This window comes from Pteropus medius, unplaced genomic scaffold (genome assembly GCF_902729225.1).
Source record: "Pteropus medius unplaced genomic scaffold, Ma_sr-lr_union100, whole genome shotgun sequence".
NCBI classification, from domain to species: Eukaryota; Metazoa; Chordata; class Mammalia; order Chiroptera; family Pteropodidae; genus Pteropus; species Pteropus medius.
Genome location: NW_024355205.1, coordinates 30699262 through 30721600, shown reverse-complemented (window position 1 = coordinate 30721600; position 22339 = coordinate 30699262). Strand labels below are relative to the sequence as shown.

General features: G+C 50.6%; 1 protein-coding gene across 1 annotated transcript in view; it reads left to right on the top strand.

Annotated features, from left to right (window-relative positions):
* URB1 (URB1 ribosome biogenesis factor) overlaps positions 1–22339 on the top strand; it is a 59078-nt gene that overhangs the window by 18622 nt on the left and 18117 nt on the right. Inside the window, exons 11-28 of the mRNA XM_039858060.1 lie at positions 889–1062; positions 1879–1999; positions 2696–2812; positions 3968–4080; positions 5905–6024; positions 7473–7589; positions 8051–8189; positions 8877–9047; positions 10060–10253; positions 11663–11881; positions 12627–12806; positions 14281–15133; positions 15620–15821; positions 16470–16653; positions 18789–18847; positions 20406–20599; positions 21594–21704; positions 21865–21928. Coding sequence (XP_039713994.1) covers positions 889–1062; positions 1879–1999; positions 2696–2812; positions 3968–4080; positions 5905–6024; positions 7473–7589; positions 8051–8189; positions 8877–9047; positions 10060–10253; positions 11663–11881; positions 12627–12806; positions 14281–15133; positions 15620–15821; positions 16470–16653; positions 18789–18847; positions 20406–20599; positions 21594–21704; positions 21865–21928 — 3332 coding nt within the window. The remainder of the gene's footprint in view (positions 1–888; positions 1063–1878; positions 2000–2695; positions 2813–3967; positions 4081–5904; positions 6025–7472; positions 7590–8050; positions 8190–8876; positions 9048–10059; positions 10254–11662; positions 11882–12626; positions 12807–14280; positions 15134–15619; positions 15822–16469; positions 16654–18788; positions 18848–20405; positions 20600–21593; positions 21705–21864; positions 21929–22339) is intronic.

Sequence of the window (22339 nt, the reverse complement as noted above, 5' to 3'; positions counted from 1 at the left end):
TTTTTTTTTTTTTTACATTTTTAATTCTTTACGATATTACCTAAAAAACTTAAAAGCGTACATTTTAGAATCAGAGAAAAACAAGTTAGCTTATTTTAGAGACAGGAAATAAGGTGTTTGAGGCTGTCTCAGGCTTTGGTCGGGCTCCACGCTGTCGGGTGCACGTGTGAATGCTCGCACGGGCCCCGCCTCGGACGTGACTGCGGGTGGGAGTCATTACTGGTTTAGGGTGTTTCATGTAGGGCTGCTTCGGTGTACAGCGCATGTGTAAAATGAGACCCCGCTCGCGGGAGTGCTGAGGGGTGGCGTGTCCTGGCTACTAAACTAAGAGTCCATCAGAACACCTTTCTGTTTCTACTTGACTGAATCCGAATATCCCAGCCGCTGCTTGTGGACTTGACTGTCCTCAGGAGTCGACCGGGGCCGATGCAGTTGGCTGGGCTGGGACCTGAGATCGTGCGTGTCTCCCCAGTGCCCAGGAGGTGGCCTTGCTGCTGCTGGCCCAGGAATGTGCGTCACCTAGCTGAGGCCCGTCTTGCCCTCTTTGGCCTTAGCACAGGTTCTGGAATTAATCCATATGAGCTGAGTGGTTATCAGAGAAGACTAACCAAAAACAGACAGTGAAACAAAAATAAAAAATAAGTCAGACTCTTTCTTTAGTAAGTGCCTTCATGGCAACCGCTGAGGTCAAATGTGGAAGAGGTCTAGAGGGGCAGGGACCCTGGGCCACCCCTTCTCAGCACAGAAGCCGGCGTCTCATGCGGCTTTCCCTGCGGGTGACCCGAGAAGGGGTGAGAGCCGGCCAAGCCCAAGCTCATGGCGGGGGAGGGTCTATGTCGACCAGTGCGGGCTAAAGACATTTGTGGATTTAACTCTTTTTCTTCCCAGTTGGACAGCAAATCAGTGAAACACACAGCTTTGTCCCTTATTTCCGTCATTTTGAAGAGAGCGTTAAAAACGGTCGACTACTGCCTGGACAGAGAGGTGTGGCAGGAACCCAGCGTGTACACGGCTGCCATGATGGAAGACTTCGTGCAGCTCTTCAGAGAAGCCCTGAGCAAGGTAGGCACGGCAGCCAGGCTTGGCCTTCCGGGGCGAGTTCCAGGGCCGTCCTGACAGATGTCTTAGGTCCACACACCAGGTGGAAGAGGTGACCTTGGGTGCACAGAGTGCATGCGAAGAGAAGGGGTTGGGGTGCCTCTGGGCCCTAAGTCTCATCAGGAGCTGTTGAGGCCCTTCCCGCCCCCACCTCTGCACATGCACCCTGGACCGGGGGTAACTGGGAAGCCCTCTTGCCCCCTCCTCCCGTGGCTTATTGTGGTAGGTTGGGAAGACCAGTCATCTGCAGACAGGCCAGGTACCCTGAAAGAGCTACGGTCACACTGGGCAGGTCCCCCAGACTGTCGTAAGGAGCTGTTTCTTTGTTCCTAGCACCTTGCTCAGGTGAATGAGTCTTAAGGGGTTTGTTTTAATTATCAGCACTTGTTTTTATACCAAATCCTTATTGTGTCCAGTTCTAGGAATTAAGCAGAGCTCCCAGCAATGTGGCCTGTCCCCTCTCCACGGCCCCTCTTTCTAAGCACTCGCACACTGTCCCGTGCTCACACACACACTCACGTGCTCACATGCACTCTCCTGTGCTCACGCACTCGCACACTCACGTGCTCGCACACACTCACGCTCACACGTTTGCACTCACTCTCCCGTGCTCGCACACTCACCCGTTCACACTCAGTCACGTGCTCGCACACTCGCTCTCACACACACTCATGCACACGTGCTCACACCTCCCTCTGCTTTGTGCTTCTTGTTAGTGGCTTCAGTTCATTTGTTTCTCTTCTTTGTTTAACGTGACTCGTTTTTTGTTTTCCCTCCTAGATTCTACCTGACCTGAACACCGTAGTGTGGGTCTGGCAGTCACTTAGAAAACAAGAGACGAAACAGGACGATGAGAAAGGAAAGAAAAGGGCCAACCAGAGTCCTGTGGCCCCCCACTGCGGTGAGGCTCCGGGCGGCATCTGCTGTTTGCACACAGAGCTGCAGGGGGCGGGGCTGTTAAGGCCTCTCTGGTTGGGAATGAGCCCTTTGCTTAGAAGAGGAGACTTGGAATGGAGTCGTAGAGTGAATTCTAACATGTGTGAGAAATGCGCCCAGGCTTTGCACATGCGCTCTCACTAGAGCCTGGAGTGACTGCCAGGTGCTCGGCCTTTCCCTGGGGGCCTGGAGTGACTGCCAGGTGCTCGGCCTTTCAGTGGGTCCCCTCGTCGTGCAGATGGAGGCAGGCCGCACAGCCCCCTGGTGAGAAGAGCCCTTGACTCAGACCTTGTCATTAACCAGGCAGTGGGCTTTGTATCTTGTATCTATGTCCTTATGGTGGCCTTTCAGGGGTGGGCATCACAGTGTGTCCCCATCACTGCGTTGTTCAGGGGAAGACATTGCAGCACAGAGAAACAGTAGCTTTAACCTGACCAAGGTTACAGCAGTGAAATGTGGATGGATTTAAACCCAGACTGTTTGAACAGTCGTGATGTTTTTACCACGTTGGTCCTTAGTTTGGTTCCATGGGGTCTGTCTGCAGCCTCTGCTCGGTGAGCAGTTACTGCGCTGGGCCACAGGAAGCTCCACTGCTTACCAGTTGCTGATGGAGGACAAAGGACAGTGTGTTTCCTAATTCAGGCTGTTTTATTTGGCTCAGATGATGCAGAAACCATTCTTCTGAAAGCCGCCCTGCTCCAGGTCATCTGCCTCTACCAGAAGGTGGTCCCGCACGTGGTCACACAATACAACTTTGACTTCAGCAAGCTCCTGAAAGGTGCGTCTCAAGGGATGTGGGCACCCCGCCCTCCCACCCCATTCTCCTGCCTCCGCTGTGTCTGCCAAGGGGATAAAGGAAGCGGGGAGCCTGAGGCTGAGCCCTCGCAGCCAAGGACCAGGAAGGCTGGTGAGCAGTTCGGCCAGCACACATGATCCACCAGCGTGCTTTTTTTGATTTGGACCAGTATTTTTTTAAATAGTCTTTTTTAAGTAAATTTTCGCCAAACACTTAGCAGCAGTGAGAGAGGAGAATGGAGAAGCCAGCCAGCTTGAGTTGCCTGCCATGGACTATTGACAGATCAGATCATGTGATGATCACTCTGAGGCCTCTTTTCAGAAGGGCGCAGAAGGCTGCAGAAACGGGAACCCCTTAGGAGGGTGCGACGTTCATGCAGAGGCACTTCTGACAGCTACTTGTATTTTGCCCAGCGAGTCAGGCTCAAACCATGTCTTGTAAATGTAAGATGCTTGTTCAGTCACGTTTTCCTTGATGGAAAGTATATCTAATAAAATTGACTTTATAATTGGGCCTACAGAAGCAGACTTGTAGAAATATCATTCTTGGATTTATGTAAGCTATTGAAATAGTTCTATTTAAAGCTGCAGTTAACTTTTCAGTTGTTTAAGGTGAAAGGTACTCTTTGCTGTGAGATTAGGAAATTTACTAGAACGTGGTCATTTAGTATTGTAGTTGTGTCCTTCCCAAGGGAAGAGACCGAGAAATCGGGCCAGAGGGTAAGGACCCAGTCTTGGGAGGCCGCAGTCTCGCAAAATGCTTGTATTCTGGGGAGCAGGACGTGTGCCTGATACCAGGGGTGACATTAATGGGAGACCGCGCCTGGAGGGCAGCACGGGGCGCAGGGCATCCAGCTGTAGGAAGAGGTCATTGTGGGCCGAGTGGCTGCTTTGGGCAAGTGGAGTTTGGGCTTCTTCTTAAAGAGTCTGGGTAGAACTCAGAGGGGAAGTTATGTCAGGTGAGCTGTGTGTGGGCAGAGGAGTGGGCACAGCCTGTGCGAGGGTAACCATTGGACCAGGGAGATGGAACCCTGCATCCTTCTAGACATGGAGACCCTTGTCTGGCCCCTTTGACCAAGAGCAGCAGTGGCTGGGCACCTGCCTCCTCACCACTGTCGCTTCCTCTTTCTGCCCCCAGGCGTCATCTCAGAGCAGGGCCTTCGAGAGGAGGTGCCTCCCATCCTGCAGCACCACATTCTGAAGGTGGCCCTGGAACTGCCTGCCAGCAAGTTCTTGTGGTTAAAGGCACAGGTACGATGCTGCGAGCTCCCGCCCTCTGTCCCTAGCGAGCCTGTGGGTTTGCTGGCTTTCTGGCCTGGGAACTTCTAACTGAAAAAGCAGGACCCTGACAGGATTGGGGGCACGAAGGAAGATGTTAAGGTTCTCCTCTTAGAGACCCATCTAGAGCAGAGGCGAGGTCCTGATTCATGAACCAGGAGGCCTGTAAATCTCTTTACTTTTGCAAAATAAGGTGCTTAACATGTCCTTACTGAGAATATATCGTTGCTGGGTACTGGGAGTTTTTGTATTTTTTTATCTTGACTATTTTACATTTTTCTTGTCATTTTAAGACCTTTTGGAAAATAAAATATGTTCCTTCTCCTTTGTACTCTTCCTGGAAGAACTTAAGACAGACATAGGACTAGATACCAAGGTTGAGGCTGGTAGAAAATCAGTAAAGATTGCTGGCATTTTTTCCATGTTTTTAATAATGCTTTCTAGGAACTGTCTGGAGAACGTAATGTTGAATCATAAAGGGAACTCAGGATGCATCAGATACTGACCTGTGTATTTAAAAAAGGTGCCGTGTCACTTCTATCTAAAGAGAGAAGAGAGACCAGGCAAAATGAAGCATTCCCTGAGCGTGCCTCTCAGTAGCTCAGATGACTTTTTTTTTTTTAATGACTTAGATCTTATTTAAGATCTTATGGAACCAATAGCATGGGAATTGTGTTGGCATCTTGGCATGCGATATTTCCAGAAAGATGTAAGAATGCGAGGCACTGGGATCTTTGTATTTTTTCCCTGAGTTCTCTAAGGTTCACCTGCATCCTAGCTGAGGACAGTTCTGACGGAGAATTTACCCTGTGCCAGTCTGGACACGAGTGCTCTGTGTCGGCTCACCTACCACTCTTTAAAGGCGGGGCAGCTGGAGCGCAGAGTGGGTTAGGAAACTGCAGGGCCCCATCCAAACGTGGAGGATCCAAGATTGGATGCAGGCAGCTGCCCAGAGATCAGCTCTCAACTTTTATACCCACCATGCGGTCACTGCCACAGGGATGACAAGACAGGGGCGTTATTTCGTTTTTTATTCCAGCTGAACAGGGCCAATGGGGTCTTGAAGATTTAGTTGGAAAGTGAACAGAAGCTTCTTTGAAAGAACTGGTATTAAAATATTAATTTATATCCCGTGCCCCACCTTTTGCTTGTAAGATGTCCGCTGGGCTTCAGGGGTAGCAGTGCTTGCCATGTCCAGGTTGTCCGCGTTGCCACGGGGCTGTGGGTCACTCCCGTGAGGCAGACCCAGTGGTGTTTGGGCTGGGAAGCTGGCGCTCTGTACACTTCTCTGAGACGTGTTCACAGCCCAGCATCCTTTGCATGAGGCTTGTTAGGTGGAAGGAGACGATTCTGTCAGCACCGCATCCTGCTGAAGCGCAGCAGGCACAGCCCGTGGCGAGCCAGACAGCCCCGGGGGCGCGTCCTGCACCACCTCCCATCAGGCGGTGCCGCCTGCACCAGGAGTTGATGCAGGGGCTCGATTCCCAACTCGGCCACCGAACTGCCAGTTACGTCCTTGGTGTCAGCATCACATACGTAAAATGGGAGTGACTGTTGTCCCCACCTCAGGTTGGGAGGGTAAAGGGAGCCAGCTATGGAAAGAACTCAGAATGGCACTGGCACATGAAGAGGGCTGTCATGCTCCCTGCCGCTGCTCTGACTTCTGAGGTTCCTCACGTAAAACGCCAGCGGTTAAAATGAGATGAGAGGCCTGGAAGCCTGCGTCGTGCCTGTTTGCTCAGCACACAGTGGCCTCTGTTATGTTTACATCATTTCGTTCTATTGTTCAAACTCCAGGAAAGCCCAGAGGCAGAAATCATTGGAGGAGAGCGGTCTGTGTTTTACTTGCTGATGAAAATGTTTGTGACCAGTAGCCATTCACAGCTCAAGTCGTCAACCAAACTTCTGATCGTGAAGGTGAGCATTTTCTCCCAGTTCCTAATTCTGAGAAGGATTTGCACGCTCCTTCATAGAAGGTGCTTAGTCAGTGCTTGCTGAGTTAAGGATATCTTAGTATTGTAATTTAAAAATAGAAGGTTTTATGAGTCTTAATTTATTATGTCCTAAACTTGGCTGCATTCCTGAGAGGCAACATGATGAAGTGGGAGAAGTGTGCACTTTGAGGTCTGTTCCTAGAATCGAGTCCTGGTTCTACCACTTCTGGGTGACATTGGACAAATTACTTAACTTCTCTGAGCTCCGTTTTCCCATATGAATGGGAATGATAAAACTGTAGGATTGCAGAGGAGATTACGTGTGATAAAGTGCTAGGTTGTGCCTCGCACATTCTAGGCTCAATAAATATTAGATCGCTGGCTTTCTGGGGACTGTTTAATAGGTGGTGCGTCATCTTCAGCCCTTTGACCTCTTCCAGTACCCACCGAGCAGGTATTGTCAAAGTCAGTGACAGGAAATGAAGAGTCTGACTCTTTGCTTTATACCTGTTTTCCAGGGCTGGATCAGGTCTTGCTGCAGCAGTAGGAAATCTGGTTTCTTGTTTCTTCTGTGCAGCAAACATCCTGGGAAGATGCTATAGAAATCATGTTTGTCATTTTTAGAGTGCAGAGATTTTTTATCTTTCTTTGAAGAGCCGATAAATGAGTTGCTTGAAGGGTGTGAACGTCTAGGTCTTGACTTCTGTACATAGCCATTTCCTTATAGGTTGTGCACATGTGAACTTGACCCCAGCCAGGTGTGAATGCTAACTGCAGACATGTGGAATTGGCATGGTCAGATTTGCTGTTGGTGCACTCTGTAGCAGGGCTCACACCCTGGGGCTGCTTAGACTTCTAGTCTCTGTCATGAGGCCCTTTGGAGGTGTCATGTACTCACCCCACAGGTTCAGATCCTGCTTCGTAACAAATCTCATTCTCTTAGAAATGGTGGGTGCTTCTTACCCCAGGTGTGAGACTCAAGGGGCCACACTGAGATGATGTGACGTGACTGGTTCATTATCTTAGAGGATTTCAGACAGGCTGAGGGTTGAGTATCTCAGGAGGCTGAGGATTATACACGTTTACTTGGCACTTTGGGAAAGTTCAGGCAGAAAATCAGACTCCTAAGTAGCAGTTGGATGTTTTCCCTTTTATTATGTGGGAGTTGAAGGAAGCGGGTAATAAGCAGCAATGAGACGGGATTGTGCTCTCCCTGCCAGAGCACAGAAAGCTGTTTTCCTCGTTTCCCTCAACAATGGGAGTGTTGTTGTGAAAGAAAAGCTTTTAGAGTAAAACTCTAGATGAAACTTTGACCCCTCTGTGCCCCCGGGCCTCGGTGGCAAGCTGGAGCACAGTCAAACCACAGCAGCTCCTCAGCAAGCAGGGTCCGTCCTGACTTTTCCACTGCCGTCTCCGTCTGCTTCCTGACAGATTCTGCGGGACACGGGGGTGTTTGAGCACACGTGGAAGGAGCTGGAGCTGTGGCTGGAGCACTTAGATAACACTGCGGAAGAGAAAAGAGAGACCGTGATCCAGTTTTTGGAACGTGTAAGCACATGTTTCCTGGGTAAAGGAGCATGTTCAGGGTGATTCTACTGAGGAATCCCTAAGTATCATTCAGGCATTTTCGATGCACCTGTGCCAAAAGGCTTCTCTTACTGGTTTACGTCCTAATTCTTACGGTCACGTCAGAATCTATTTAGTTTTAGAATCTGTAAAATGAGACGATATTACTATGTGCTATTTAATGTCCTGTTAGGAATTTGTTTTTGCCTGAGCCAATAGTGGTCTACTAAAAATGATGTTAAAAGTAATGACATATATACTAAAAGGAGATATTTTTAAAATTCTACAAGAAATTTTAAAAAAAAAAACTGCAGAAAAATTATTCTTGTTACAATCTGTTAACAGTTTAGCTCTTCCCTTTATTTTACTAGTGATATTTTTTCATTTTTTCATTTCACTTGTGACCGTCTAAACTGTTTTCCACTTGGCTTCTTAACGCCCAGGTTTTATTGACGTTGGTGGCAAATCCCTATTCATACACAGACAAAGCATCTGACTTTGTCCAAGAAGCTAGCACGCTGCAGGCCACCGTGACCAAGCAGGACGCGGATGACGTCAGCATCCCTGTCTCCCACATCGACGGTAGGTGCCGCTCTCTCTTGTGCTCCTTGGGTGATCAAGCAACAGTGCGTATCAGCACCAGGAAGCTAGAGTTGTACGACAGGTTACGCGGAGGGCAGACATCCCATTTCTTTGCTTCCAAGGTCGGTCTGCTGTGGAAATAAAAGTGCCATACTCGTTCACATGACGGGAAGTATACACAGACCTTATTTGCTGTGTCATGTTTATTCATACAGTGTTTACTTTAGGCCAGGTGCCGATCTAAGCTCTTTACAGATCTTAAGTATATAACCTCATGCACACTTCCAAGTGGGGGTATTATTGTTCTCATTTTACATATTGATGAGGCAGCCGGGGCACAGAACGGTTAAGTAACCCAGTCAGCCTTCTGTGCAGCAAAGCCTCCTCTGTGCTTTAACCCTTCCGGTCTTTTGCTTCTCAGAGGTTGGCTTGTTTGCTTGAATATCCAGGTGAAAGTTTCTAGGCTTCTTAGTGTCACCTGAGGAAACTTAGTCCTATTATCACCTGAGCTGGGTATCCTAGCAGTGATCTTAAGATTTTACAGGCAATGGCCTCAGCTTTATTAAGCATTTAATCCTGAGAGAAGTTCAGCGTTTACTTTTTCTTTTGGTCCATATTCTCTTACTGTTTGCAGTAGGGCTCTTTGGTGGCTCTGGCCTCAGCTTGGTCCCCGCCTCTCTGTTTCAGACGTTCTTGACATGGTGGATGTCCTGGTGGATGGCAGCGAAGGCCTGGGTGAGGAGATTGGATTCTTGCTGAATGAAGACATGGTCCTGCTTACATTCCCCTTCAGCGCTGTGGTCCCCGCAGCCCTAGAAGCCAGGAATAAGTTGCTCCTCGGAACAGAAAAGGAAGCAGGTACCTTGTGTAGTCAGGACGCCGTGGGTGCATCGGGCCAGCTGGGTCTCTGTACGGTAGGGGCTGGGATCCCAGGGGCTCTGAAATTGCAGAGAATCTAAGACTGCAAGAGTTCAGACCCACCCCCCACCCCTCATAGTGAGAGCCACTCAGCGGCAGAGCTGAGCATACAGGGATAGGAATCTAGAGGCTGGCTCAGCTGTTGGGAAATGGGTCATTTGAAGGATGACTCTGAAATAATTTGTTTGCATGGCTCCACGGACCCCTGCTGTAACACTGATCTTTTCAGTATTTATTCCTGATAATCTCAGTGCTCAGGTATCAGTTCTTCATATGCTGTGTATTCAGGTGACTTGAACTTCAGGAAGCTCTCGCAGATCAGATCACAGTGGCATGATTAGTCAGGATTGCCCACGCTTTGCCGTAGTAACAAGCCCAACATGTCAGCAGTTTAATGAGCAAAGGTCTCTTTCTCGCATAGTCCAGTACAGGTCAGGTTGCTCTCCTGGGTAGCTGTCCCTCAGGAGCTAGTGCAGGTATCCAGGCTGCTCCCATCTTGTAGCTGTGTCGTCTCCTCGTATGGCTTCCAAGGTCACGGTGGAAGGAGAAGAAAAAGACACAGTCTCAGGCAGGGATTTATGGCCAGGCCTAGAGATGAGTAAATGAGTCATGTGGTCCCAACCTAACTGCAAGGGAGGCTTGTGTGTCAAGGAATAGGAAATGGATTGATGGACACCAAGCAAGTCCTGCTCCCAGGTGGCCTGGCCTCACTTCTTCTCTACCTCAGTCTCTACTTTTGGGCCTCAGGACCTGAAGTCTGACTGTTTAATAAAATGGAGCCTTGTGAGGCCTACAGTGGTGGCGTCTGCCTTCCAGTATGGTCGTGTGACCTCTCATGGAGTTGGCATGAATTTTCCCAGTCTCGAGTATGTGTGAGAATTGGTGTCGCTGATGGATCACGGAAGGCCGGGCCCAGCAAGCCTCTCCTCGCACGCATCTCATTCCTTCGCAGGAGAAAGCATTGTGACATACCTGACAGCAGTGCTGACGGACCTCCTGCACACTCAGAGAGACCCTCTGGCTCTGTGTCTGCTGCTCCAGGCTTATGACAAGTTGGAGCTTCCAGTCCTGCCTTGCTGCCATCAACTGTCCCAGTTCAACAGATACTACAGCCTCTGGATCCCGGAGCCAGCCCGAGAGGCCTTGGTGAGCTGGGGCTGTGGCAGTGATCACTGCTCCTGCAGAAACCAGCCTTCTCCTAGGAAACGCTGGAGGTGGCTGCCCATGGGCCACAGCTGGCTGCACCACAGCTGTGTCGCTTACAGGGTACAGCTTGTAGGGTGAAATTTCCTAACCTTCTAATTTTCCCTGCATAAGAGAGGAAGCCGAGTGGTGTCATGGCTGCTCGGCTGATGGGACTGAGACACAAAGGACTCGGTGGCGCAGCAGAATTGAATTTCCTTCTGGCTGCTGTATAATTGACTAATTACATTACAGCTTTGGGGTGGGAGGATGCCTTTCCTTTTTTCCTGAGTGATCTGCTTTGGCGGCTCTTAGCGTGGCCTTGAACTTCGTGTGCTCAGCTGTCACCTGGCCCTGCAGGCCTCAGGCAGGCTCCATTCTGCTAAAACCAGGAAAGTAAGGGAGGGAAGGAGGAAGAACTGATTTTCTTTTTGTGGGGACTGCGTTCCTGTAATGGGGTGCTGCAGTTATGGCCCATATGCTTCACTGGTGTTGCCCCCGTCTCTACATGATGGCCCAGGGTTAAGAGTCAGCCATATAGCGGCTCCTGTGGAGGTGTGGGCAGTTCAGGGCTGCACTCATGGTTGCTCGAAGTGTCTGCTCTGTTGAGCAGGTCACAGCAGTGGTCCTCATCCCTGAGGGTGCATTGGAATCCCTGGAAGCTCCACCCCCTCAAATCTGAGTCAGCAGGTCTGAATGGGGCCTGGGGATCTGCATTTTTAGCAGGTTCCCAGGTGACGCTGCTGCTGGTCCGGGGACCCCACCCTGGAGACTCGCTGAGTTTCAGGGCACATACAGCCTAGGGTTTTTGGTCTTAGGAAGTGGGGTGTTTGGAGTTATAAAAATAAAAGCCGCATGGAATAAATCAAGAAGGCAGTGTAAAAATTATGTGAGAAGAACGACTTCGGAATGAGGCAGAACAGCTGCAGAATTTTATTCGTAAATTTGCCTTCTTATCCTCCCAACAAGCTATTCTAACTGGGGCTCCTGGGGGAGGACGTTTAGGGAGCCTGGAGCTCACCGAGCGGCTCCCTCCCGGAGTGTGGTCTCCCAGTTTCCAGTGATCGATCAGTGAGTCCTGGGGCGAAGTCATCTGTCCCACGCAGCTCCAGATGGCAGTGACCGTTCTCACGATGTGAGCACCTCCAGATTCAGGGCCTTCCTACTAACACTCTGGGAAGACACATGTGGCCGATAACGTTGGGACTGAAGTTACTTGTGCGCCACGTGGTCACCGGTGTTGCAGTATGAGTACGTGGTTGTTGCGGAATGTCTCTGTGGGTGTCACCCTGCACCCGTGTTACCAGGCCATGCACCTTTTTCATCTGCGGGGCCTTGTCGTTCCTCTTTCCTGACTGCTGCTGTCTCCCCAGCCCCTTCAGACCCTGGGCAGTCCTGGCCCGGATGGTCCCCCAACTGCTGCCTTCGGCACCCTGCTGCAGACGGCCTACGAGAAGGAGGGCGCGCTCCTGGACGAGGGTGTCCAGGCGCAGCTGCGGGCTGCCCTCCCGTGCCTCCCAATGCCCCAGGTCCTGCGCGCAGTGAAGCACGTGCTGCTCTACCTGAGGGCCACCGTGGAGAACTTCGGCCAGGTCAGCGCTGCCCCTGCCCGTGTCGCAGTCCCCACCCCCGCACCCCGAGGCCTTCTCCAGATTAGGTCCAGATCGAATGACAGCATCGATAAGGATCTTGGGGTCCCCTTGTTTCCCGTTCCACACTTGGGAGGGTGGTGACCTGACACACAAGGCCACAGGGCAAGGCTGCAGCTCGAGGCCTGGGCATCTAGTCTGGGGCTGCTCTATGCACAGCTGCCTCTCCTCCCAGGAGCAGACGCACAGACGTGTGGAGGCGGGTTAAGTGCCCATTTTCTTCATGCCTTGTTTGCAAACCCGGCGACTCCCTCAGCAGCTGCAGACGGGGAGCCAGATGTAGCCAAACCTTGTTTCTGGGGTGGCTGGCACTCAGGATGGGTCCTTCCCACAGCGGGCCGATACCACGGCGTGGCCAGGCCAGGCCCCTCTCTCGTGTTTTAATTCAGTAGTTCTTTGGTGAGATTTCTGTCCCTGATGTGGTTTACGGATTGTTAGATTTTAGGTTTTCCCCTCGTTTTAGTCAAAATAAGCCTGTGTGTTTTGTCAAGATTTGGGATCCTTCTTACTGGGAAACGACTGAGGTCATCACCGTTTTACGAGCCGTTGCTGTTCTAGCCAGCCTCTCCCCCGTCCTCGTTAACGGCAGCCTCGTACCTTCTGGTCACAGAGGGGCCTGGCAGTGACTGTTTTGGTGATGGTTAGCCCTCGCCCGGCCTGAGGGGTCATGTGGCTCTCATCCTCACAGCTGGGCAGAAGCGCGGGGCCACCCCTCCTGCAGCTCCACCTGGATCTCCTCCGGCTCCTGGTCATCCACTGTGAGCACCTGGATGCCCAGAACCAGCAGAGATGCGAGGCTGCGCAGGCCGAGTCCGATCTCTTTTTGGACATGGAGTCCATGGCCTCACTGGAGTTGGCCAATGACAAGGTACCATCGCCCTTCCTCTGTGCATCTGCTTGCTAGCCTTTTCCTCGAAAGTTCCAGACGTGGGCTTCGCCTCCACTTCTCATTAAAAACAAGTCTGTGGTCATCGTCAGAAAACAGGGAAGGGCAAGAAACTGTAGAGACACTAAAACCGCCCCCGATTTCTGCCCCCGAGATAAGCACAGTGTAATTTGGGGGTGAAGGTCATCGTCCCAGTCCCTCCCTGTGCTCGCACTCACTCTCCCTGCAGCACTTGCCCTTATGCCGTGTGACGTGAGTGTCTTGAGAAACGGCGTAAATATCTTCTCGGAAGTAGCTGCAGCCTGCGTTGCCTGCAGGCTGTGCGGGGGGTGCGGCCTTTCACAGTGCACTTACACAGTGTGCGCCAGGCTCTGAGAAGGGTGGGCCTTGCCTCCCTCTGTGAAGCAGGCTTTTCAGTGGGCCAGGGCGAATCTCTCTCGTACAGTTTGCCATTTTGCCCCTTTTACTGGCTTCAAGAAACAGACACGTTCCTCATGTCACAGTCTAATTGCGGCTGTCTTCCTTCGATCTTCAAGTGGACCTTCTGGGGGGTGTCTGTTGGCGCAGGGCCACCTGTTACCTGGCCGACCTGGGCAAAGCAGTCCTAATGTGGATCCGAGCTTTTCTTTTTTTTAATTGGCAAAGTTCAGTTGGAAAGTGTAATAGGCTTCTCTTTCGTCCTCTCTAGAGTAAGTAAGGAAAGAAAATTCTTGTTCCCAGGGATCAGTGTGACTTCATTGACTAGGATTCGTGTTCAGTGAGGCCACTTAGAATGACTTAATCAAATTATTCTCTAATCCAGCACAGGGTGCTCAGCTGCTCTTTGCTCAGTGGTTTTACTCAGTGGCCGGTCAGAGCTGCTTCCTCAGGGGTCACGGGGGGCCCAGCTCTCCTGAGATTAGAGACAGGGTCACCTTCAGTTCTGGATTGTGGACCTTCACAGCTTTAAGTCCCGTGCACCTTCCTCACACACAGGGTCTCTGAGCTGTGCCCCATTTGTCAGTCGATCCCCATGTCCCTCAGCCAGATTTATTTAGGAGGGCAGGGCTGCTAAGGAGGAATCAGATGATCTGTCACGTTCTGGCGTTTCTGCATAGCCCGTCCCTGCACTGAGTGACCGTGGAGAGCAGTTTTGCTCTGCTGTAAATTCATTCGGGCTGAATTCGTCAGATACCTGTGGTCTGGATGGGGCACTGACCATGTCGCAGTCCAGCCTGCACGGTCATTCAGGGGAAGAGATGCGTGACAGTGGGATACGGTTCTGACTAGGCTTGGGTTGGGGTGCTGTGGGCACCCCTGAGAAGGGCACTGACATGCAGGCTTGGGAGTGGAATGGCTGAGGAACCGCTTTGTGCTCTGTCCTACTCACCACAGCGAAGGCTCCCACAGCAGCTGCTGCCCCTTTCCTGCAGGCCTTGGCTGTCTGCGAGGTCTGTGCCTTGTCACTGTCTTTCAGACGCTGGAGGAGGTGCTCGTGGCCATCCTCAGACATCCCACACTGGAGGGCTGGTACCTGGCCCTGGAGCAGCAGGCGCTTCCTCCGCACACCCTCAGCCCCGTCCTCGTGAAGCTCCTGGCGGCCCACCTCAGTGCAGGGGTCCTGCAGCTGCTGATGGCAAGTGCCCCAATTCTCCAGGGCATTGGTCAGCTGGGCCTCTTGTCCAGGTACTCGGAGGCCATCACCCAGAGCGTGTTGAGGGAGCTACGAAACAGGAAGGCGGGCCTGGCCACGTCATCACCAAAGACTCTCCCGCAGCTGGAGGCCCTGCAGGGGCTGCACGCCTATATGGACGGTGCCCAGCTCCGCGAGGTCACCCTGGCCCTGCTGAGCCTGCCCAAGGCCCACCTGGTGTCAAACCGACCCATGAAGTCCACGGGGAAGGAGAGATGCTTGAACGCTCTTGGCAAGACCTTGGTCCAGCTGTTGACCAGCAGCCCCCAGGATCAGCTGCCGAGCAGCGAGCTCTGGGCCTCTGAGTACGTGAAAGGCCTAGGGACTCTGCTCCCCACGTTGGCTGTGGACGAACTGGACAGCGTGTTCCTCCGCTCTCTGCAGAGAGAGCCTGTGCTGGCCCCTGTGGTCAAGGTCGACCTGCTCGACTACTGCCTGGCCCGGCGGACGCAGGCAGCCCTGGGCATCGCGGCCCTGCTCCTGCAGCAGAGCTGCACCCACTTGCTGCGGTTCGAGCTGTGGTGCGGGCAGGCCGGCGCGGGGCTCTGCCTGCAGGAGGGCCTCGACGACTTCCTGCCCCTCATCCACGTGTACCTCCAGTGCAGGACTCGGGGCCCGTTCACGCGCCCAGTGAGAGGTATGGGAAAGGGTGGCTGTGGGAAGCTGGGAATTTTAAGTCGGGTGGGCTGAGGAGGCGGAACTGCGTGGCCATTTGTAAACTCTGGAGCTTCTTGTGCTCGGTTTGGTCTAGTTCTGTTTTTCCTGCAGCTTCTGACTCAGTTCTGGAGATTGAGAAAGATGAGAGAGTCTTACTGAACCCCCCACCCCAGACTCTTGGCTAATGGCTGGAGGTGCTGCCCCCAAGCTCCCATCACGCCAAGTTACCACGCGAGGCTGGGGGAGGAGGTGGGCAGCAGGTGGGGCCATTCGAGCCCAGGAAGGGTCAGCACCAGGGCTGGGCCTCGTTAGGTTGAGGGAGTCCTTCGGAGTGACTGCCCTGTCCTGTCCCACTGTCCCCAATCAGGTACGTTGGTGAGTTGAGGCTGAGTTGAGGCAGCTTGGGCCCGGCCCCTTCTTTTGCCACTATTTCGTGTGACCACCTCTCTTTTTGTCTCTGTCCCAGTGTCCTCTGCTGTCGTTCCTGTTTTGAGGAAGGCCCTGTGGAGGCACCTGCAGACCAGGCTGCTGAGTGCCGATGGGCCCCCCGAGCCTGGGCTGCATCAGGAGATCCTGGCCCAGCTGGTCCCGTTTGCAAGAGCCAAGGACCTCAGTGTCCTCATGGACCGTTTGCCCAGCTTGCTTCAGACTCCAGACAGTCACAAGAGGTACGAAGGCTTAGATCGTTTGATGGCTTTTCCCTCGGCCTCACTTTTCTCTGGAGTATTTAGAAACTTAAGAAAAATGGCCGCATATCTGTCGTGCCAGCTTATCAGAAGGCAGTTCCTACGAGAAGTCTTTCAGCCATCCTGGCCGGAGTGAGTACGTCTCTGTAAGTGGATGGCTTGTTCTGATTCCCTAAGAGCAGTGGTCTAAACTGGGGTGGTTTTGTCCTCGCCAGGGGATAGCTGGCAATGTCTGATGTTTTTTAGTACAACATGGGTGCGGCGTGTTGCTTCTGGCCTCTAGAGGGTGGAAGCCAGAGGTGCTGCTAAACATCCTGTAACGCACCACACAGGACAGCTCCCCTTTACCCCACTCCATCACCCCTAACAGAAGGAACGATCTGACCCAGATGTCAGTATTGCTGAGGTTGAGATGGCCTGATTTAGATAACATATTCTTTTTCTGGTATGCTAGTGTTGTTTCTCCTAATAAAAATTCTGATATCCGAGTGAGAGGCAGGGAACACCTGTGATTCCTGTGCTTGAGTAGTATAGGGCTTGTGGCCCATTGTGATGTCGGATTATACGTAAAGGTACCGGTGTTTGGCCATCCATCTCCTCTCACTCTTTGACTTATGTCTTTTGCTGCAGTTGGGTCGTGGCTGACTCTGTCTCGGCAGTGCTGGAAGGGTCGGCAGAAAAGCTGCGTGCCTGGAAAAAGACTCTGCTGGAGTCCTGTGTAAAGTGGCTGATTGCGTCTTTCAGTCGTCAGCAAGACGGTGACAGCACCCAGGAGCAAGAGAGGCAAATGCTGCTGAGATTAAATCAGCTGTTGGTAGGTGTCTCATCTTTTCTTAGAGTCTTGGTTAGATGTTTAAGAAAGCAAAAGACCAAGGTTTACAGATGCATCCTAAGCCAAGTGGCTTGAATGTGGCTTGCTGAGAAATGAGAGGGGCCGTGTCATGGAAGCAAAGTGGCAGCTGGCACGACCCCTAATGGGAAGAGCCATCTTACATCCAGAATGGATGTTGGATTTTGTCAACACACTTTGTTGCATCAACTGAGATGGTTATATGGTTTTGTTTTTTCACTTAGTCTGTTAATAAGATGAATTATATTAATTGATCTTTGAATGTTAGCCAGCTTTGCATTCCTGGGATAAACCTACTTGATCATGAGGTATTATTTTAAAATATTGTTGGATTTGATATTTTATTAAGAAGTTTTGCATCTGTGCGTGAGCGCTGTTTATAAGTTTAGTTTTTTGCAACGTGTTTGGTTTTAAGATCAGGTAACATTGCCCTCAGAATGAGTTAAAGAGTTTCACTGGTATAAAATTCTACAGTTTCTATTTCCTTTAATCATTTTGAAGGTGTTGCTTCACTGTCTTCCGGCATGCATTGTTTCCGATAAGAAATCTGTCATTCTTATTTCTGTTCTGTATATTAAGCCGTTTCTGGCTGCTTTTCGGATTTTTTTCTTTACACTGGTTAAAGCAATTTGATTATGATGTGCCTTAATGTAGTTTTCTTCAGGCTTCCTGTGCTTTGGGTTTAGTGAACTTGTTGACTGTGAATTTAGAGTCTTCATAAAATTTGGAAATATGCAGCTATTTTTGGCCATTATTCTCTTCTATTGAAGTGTTCCTTTTTTTTAAATGTTATATTTTTGCAAGGAAATAATTAACATTCCGAAAGCTGGCATGTGAGTTATTCTTCAGTACACAGTGTAAAATTCTATTAAAAGTCGTAGAGTCTGTGACTTGTGTTTAAACTCTGACCCAAGACCCAAGACTTAAAAAGTAATCCTCAGAAAAATAACCCGGGGTGAAAGTTAACAAGTGTGACAAGTACATTCGTAGATTATAGATCAAGCAGTGTGCCTACTTAGTTGTATTAAGAGACTTTATAACCCGTATTTCAGCCTGAATTCATCACGTCACAGGTTTGTGAATATAAGGCTCATAGGCACCCAAACAGGGCAGAACTGAGAAAGAGGAGGAGTGTCCCCAAGTCTGGAGAGAGCTGAGCTGCAGAGGAGCGGGGCGGGGCCCACCTGCCACTGTCGCAGTGAATGTCCCTGCCCGGCTCCATTGTTGCCCCCGCAGGCTGGCTTGACAATCAAGCGACGGGCTGTGCTCTCAGGGAGTTTTGTACTCAAGGCATATGCCTCCCTCTGTGTCTCACCTTTCTTTCTCTTTTTTCCTTTTTAACAGACTTTTTTAAAGAGCAGTTTTAGACTCACAGCAAAATAGAGCAGAAAGTACAGCGTTCCCATATACTCTCTGCCTCCCCACCAGACCCAGCCTCCCTCACCACTGACATCCCGCACCAGCCCCGTTCTTTTAATTGAGGTGTATTTTCCTATTGTGAAATAGAAGCTCTAAAGGGCACAGTTCAGTGTTGACAGTGCACATGCCCTGGTGCCCACACTGCCGCCCGAGATTTTCACCCTCCCAGGAAGTTCCCTTGTGCTTCCTCCCAGTCAGTCCCTTTCCCTCCAGAGCAGCCGCTCTTCTGATTTAACGCAGCAGCACATTTGGAGATTTTCTCCACGTCGGTCAGGGCCTGTGGACTTGTGTCAGCTCTGTTGGTGGCACAGTGGCCTTCCCCTGGCCGGAGGTGCTGTCACGTACGTAAACAGTCGTGTGATGCAGATCAGTTAGCGCTGTCTGAAATGGTAGACAAAGGGAAAAATGAATGGACCATTAAGAAATTTTCTAATAAAATATCAGAGCTACTAGCGGAAATAACGAATTTTCTAATTTTCTAATAAATTTTCTAATAAAATATCAGAGCTACTAGCGGAAATAACGAAACAGTTTTAAAAATCAAAGTAAGAAATAGTTGCATGCTTTTGTAGATTGTTTAGGTAACTATATTCCACATGTACTGAGCAGTTCTCATTTTAATTCTGTCTTCTGTATTCTAAATTGAGATGTTCCATGTATATTTGTCACTTTATTCATAGAGTTCACTTAATGAAGTCGATCCTGGTGATTGGCAGAAATTTGTGAAGACTGGACTCAAGTAAGTCGGTTTTATTTTCTTGGTGCGGTTCAGTCAGGGGGGTGCCTCTCATCAATGATGCACCGCCGGGTGTGCGTGGTGTTGCTCCAGTTTTAGAGATACGAGCCGTGTGATGTAGCAGTTAGACGATTTGCTTATCAGCGTGCTGTGTGCTTCTAGCAGCGATGAGAAGCAACCTTTAAACCACGAAATAGTTTTTAAAAACCAGAAACGTGTGGAGACTAATACTGCTGCACTCAGATTCAATAAATGCTGACAGTTTTCTATATTTGTTCTAATTTATTCTTTTCCCTCCCTTGCCTGAAAGTGTCATTCTTCTGTGGTTGATCTTTGTCATGACCATGCCCGCATTCAAAACTGGTTGTATGTCAGTATGTCTGTAAACAATAAATAACGTTGTCTGGTGTGTTTAACATTTTACACAGATATATCATTCTTTATGTGTCCTTCTTTTGCACTCAGACGTTTTCGAGTTACCCATGTGGACACATGTACATCTAAGTCATTCGTTTTTGTGCTGTGGGGTGTTCTGCCTTGTGACCATACCGCAGTTAATGCATTTAGCCAGTCCCCTCTGGATGACACCTCCCTTTCATCAGCCCTTCTCCCCTTCCGTGCTTCCTCCCATTCCTGCAAGAGTGTTACCTGCTTCTTAGTGTCCACGGGCCAGCCTTTCTCGGGGAGGGGCGTTCACTGGCTGTTAGTGTGGGCGCAGCTTCCGTTTTACTGCACCTCCAGTTTGCTCCCCAGGGTTTTCGTGCTGACCTAACACGGTAGGAAAGTTCGTTTTTTTCCTCATGTCCTCACTAGCACTCGATATGGTCAGACTCTGTTGTCACGGAATGATCTGTCATTGAGCCTGTGATTTTCATTTGCCTGATTATTCATCAACATGAAACAGAAAATGCTTTATCCAAGAGGACAGAAGGACGTGAAGGTGGTTCACGGGTTAACGATAGCTATGGATCACCGTCATGAAATGGTGACCTTTCTTTCGGTCTATGGTTAATTTGTATTTCCAGAATGCCCACTGTATGCTAAGTGACTCTTAACATTCTTGGATGTGACTAAAAATGTTCTTTTTCCTGGAGCAAGATGCTTTCATTCTTTTAGTGGGTTCTGAAGGGATTTAAGACAGAGAAGCTTCTGGACCATTTGGGAGTGTTGAGCGGTTGAGAGGGAGGAAGGAGGAGGGGCTGAGCCGGCGGGGGGCTGGGGACAGTGTCATCTCAATTCAGGTTCAGCGGTTCTGCTGCCTCCTGGCATTTCAGCCAGACAGGAAGTTTGTGTGGTGTTTGTGCTGTCAGTAAATGTGCCGCACCCCCACACACACCTCGTTTTCTGAAGTGTCCCGCATGATAGGGGACGGCGAGGTACGTGGCAAAGCCAGTGTGATGCTATGGCAACAGTAGAATCTAGATGATGAGTGTGTCACCATGCGCTTTAAATTCCCCGCTTTGCGGTACGCTAGAGGATTTTCTTAATAAAGTTTTTTTGTTTGTTTCCTGTGAAATAAAGTTTTATGAAGCTTTTTCCCATTTTGATTCTTGCCTCCTAGATTTCGGTATCAGGACCATGCATTTTTAAAGGCGTTCCATGCTGCCCTACAGCTCCTGTATCTTCCAGAAAGCTCTGTGTGCGCGAAGCTCATCCAGCTGCCAGTGGTCCACATGATGCTCACCCAGCACTCCCTGTTTCTGCCAACCCTCCTCAAGTCCGAGGACGAGGACAACCCGGACAGTGCAGTGAAAGGTGACCCCTGACCCCCACCCTCCCATTTCACAGACAGATACTATCTCCTGCGTTCATCGAGCTCGCTGTGCCCTGAAGCTTGGTGCCCACACGTTTTCAGAGCTAAGGAAGCATTACCAAAATGGTATTAGAATGTTTTTTTTCTGTCAAATCGAAGCTCAGGAAGTGTTTCCTCTGACTGATGGTCAAATGCAGACCTCTTTTCAAAGCCCGTTCTGGCTCATGGAACTTGTGTTTGTGGTCTGATGGCCATATCATGGGCAAGTGTGAAAATCTGGGAGTTTGGAGCCACGAAGGGTATCTGACGGGGGAGAAGGTGTTTAGTTGTGTGAAATGTCTTAATGGGAGGATTGAAACTTTTATCGAGGGCAAAGGGTTTGAACTTCCCTGTGGAGAGTTCCCTGCTCGGGGACTGTTCGAAGGCCGAGTTTTGACTCGGTCCTGTGTCCCTGTAGCACCCGTGATCCCACGTGTGGTGTACGCTGTGGAGGCATCAGGGGAGATGGCCTGAAAGGTCCTGCCCTCCTGAAGCCACACTCTTGTTAAGAGACAGAATTAACTTCCCCAGACCCTTAGAAATCACTGCAAAGTCTGTCCACAATAAACTGCTAAATCGAAGAGGCCCATACCCAAGTTCCTGGTGTGGGTAGTAGAAAAGTAAAAAGACTCCAGCCTTCTATTTAGGCAGGAATAGGAGCAGTAGAGATTTTGGTAATATAATCATAGAGAAATGATTAGATATTAAAATCTTCGGCTTAAAATTTGCAAGAGGGAGTGGGGAGAGACTGCCTTGTCAAAGACCAAGGAAGAGGGACCATTGCGAAGACGTGTTTGTTCATGAAAAAGGAAAAGGTGGCGAAGGGACCAGACGCAGCCCTAGGGCCAGTGCTGCTCAGACCTTTAAATGTTCCCCAAAACGCTTCCTTCTCTACCTTTCTTCTGAACGTGCACGTCCCCCTGCTCTGCCGTGCATTTCCGTGTCCTTTTCTTCCAGAAGCGCTGGTGGACCTGATGTCAGTGGTGGTTAGGCTGTGCCCTTCTGTCTGTGAGAACGGCCACTTTGCAGTGCTCCTCGGGGCCTATGGCGCCTCTCTGAGCGTCCTGGGTGAGGATGTGACAGGGAGTGTGTGGGGACCAGGCGGGCGGTGTGACCAGGGAGGTGTTTGAGGACAGGCGGTGGTGTGGCCAGGGAGTGTGTGGGGACCGGGCGGTGTGATGGGGTGGGAGGGGTCACCTTGCTAAATTAACTTTCAACTGACTCCTAGACCAGAAGATTTTACTTCTCCTCCGGGCGTACGAACAGAACAGCATCAGCCTCATCGACTTCAGGTGAGCTTTGGGCCTGGGTGCCCCAGGCTTACAAGGCGCCTCCCCAAGATGGAGCTGCTCCGCACAGTGAGCTCCCAAGGTTTCTCCTGTTCCTTTTTGATTCTCGGAGAAAGAGGTGGGATGGGTAGCGCTCCCTTAGCTCACACGCGGCTCCAAGTGGGCCGCTCCAGAAGGCTCGGCCTCATGCCGTGGGGATTGTCTGTGGGCAGGCACCGCATAGGCTGGGCCGCCCTGCTGGTTGATGGGTGCATGTCTGTGGTGGACCTGCCCTCATACTCACTCCCCACAAGTGTCTAGTTGAGTCGATTTTTCTGAAAACCTTGTACTTCAGGCAGGAGTGACTTGTGACGGGATTGGGCAGGGGTTGAGTGAAGAATGCCCACTGGATATGAATTCCACTCTCCCCCATCT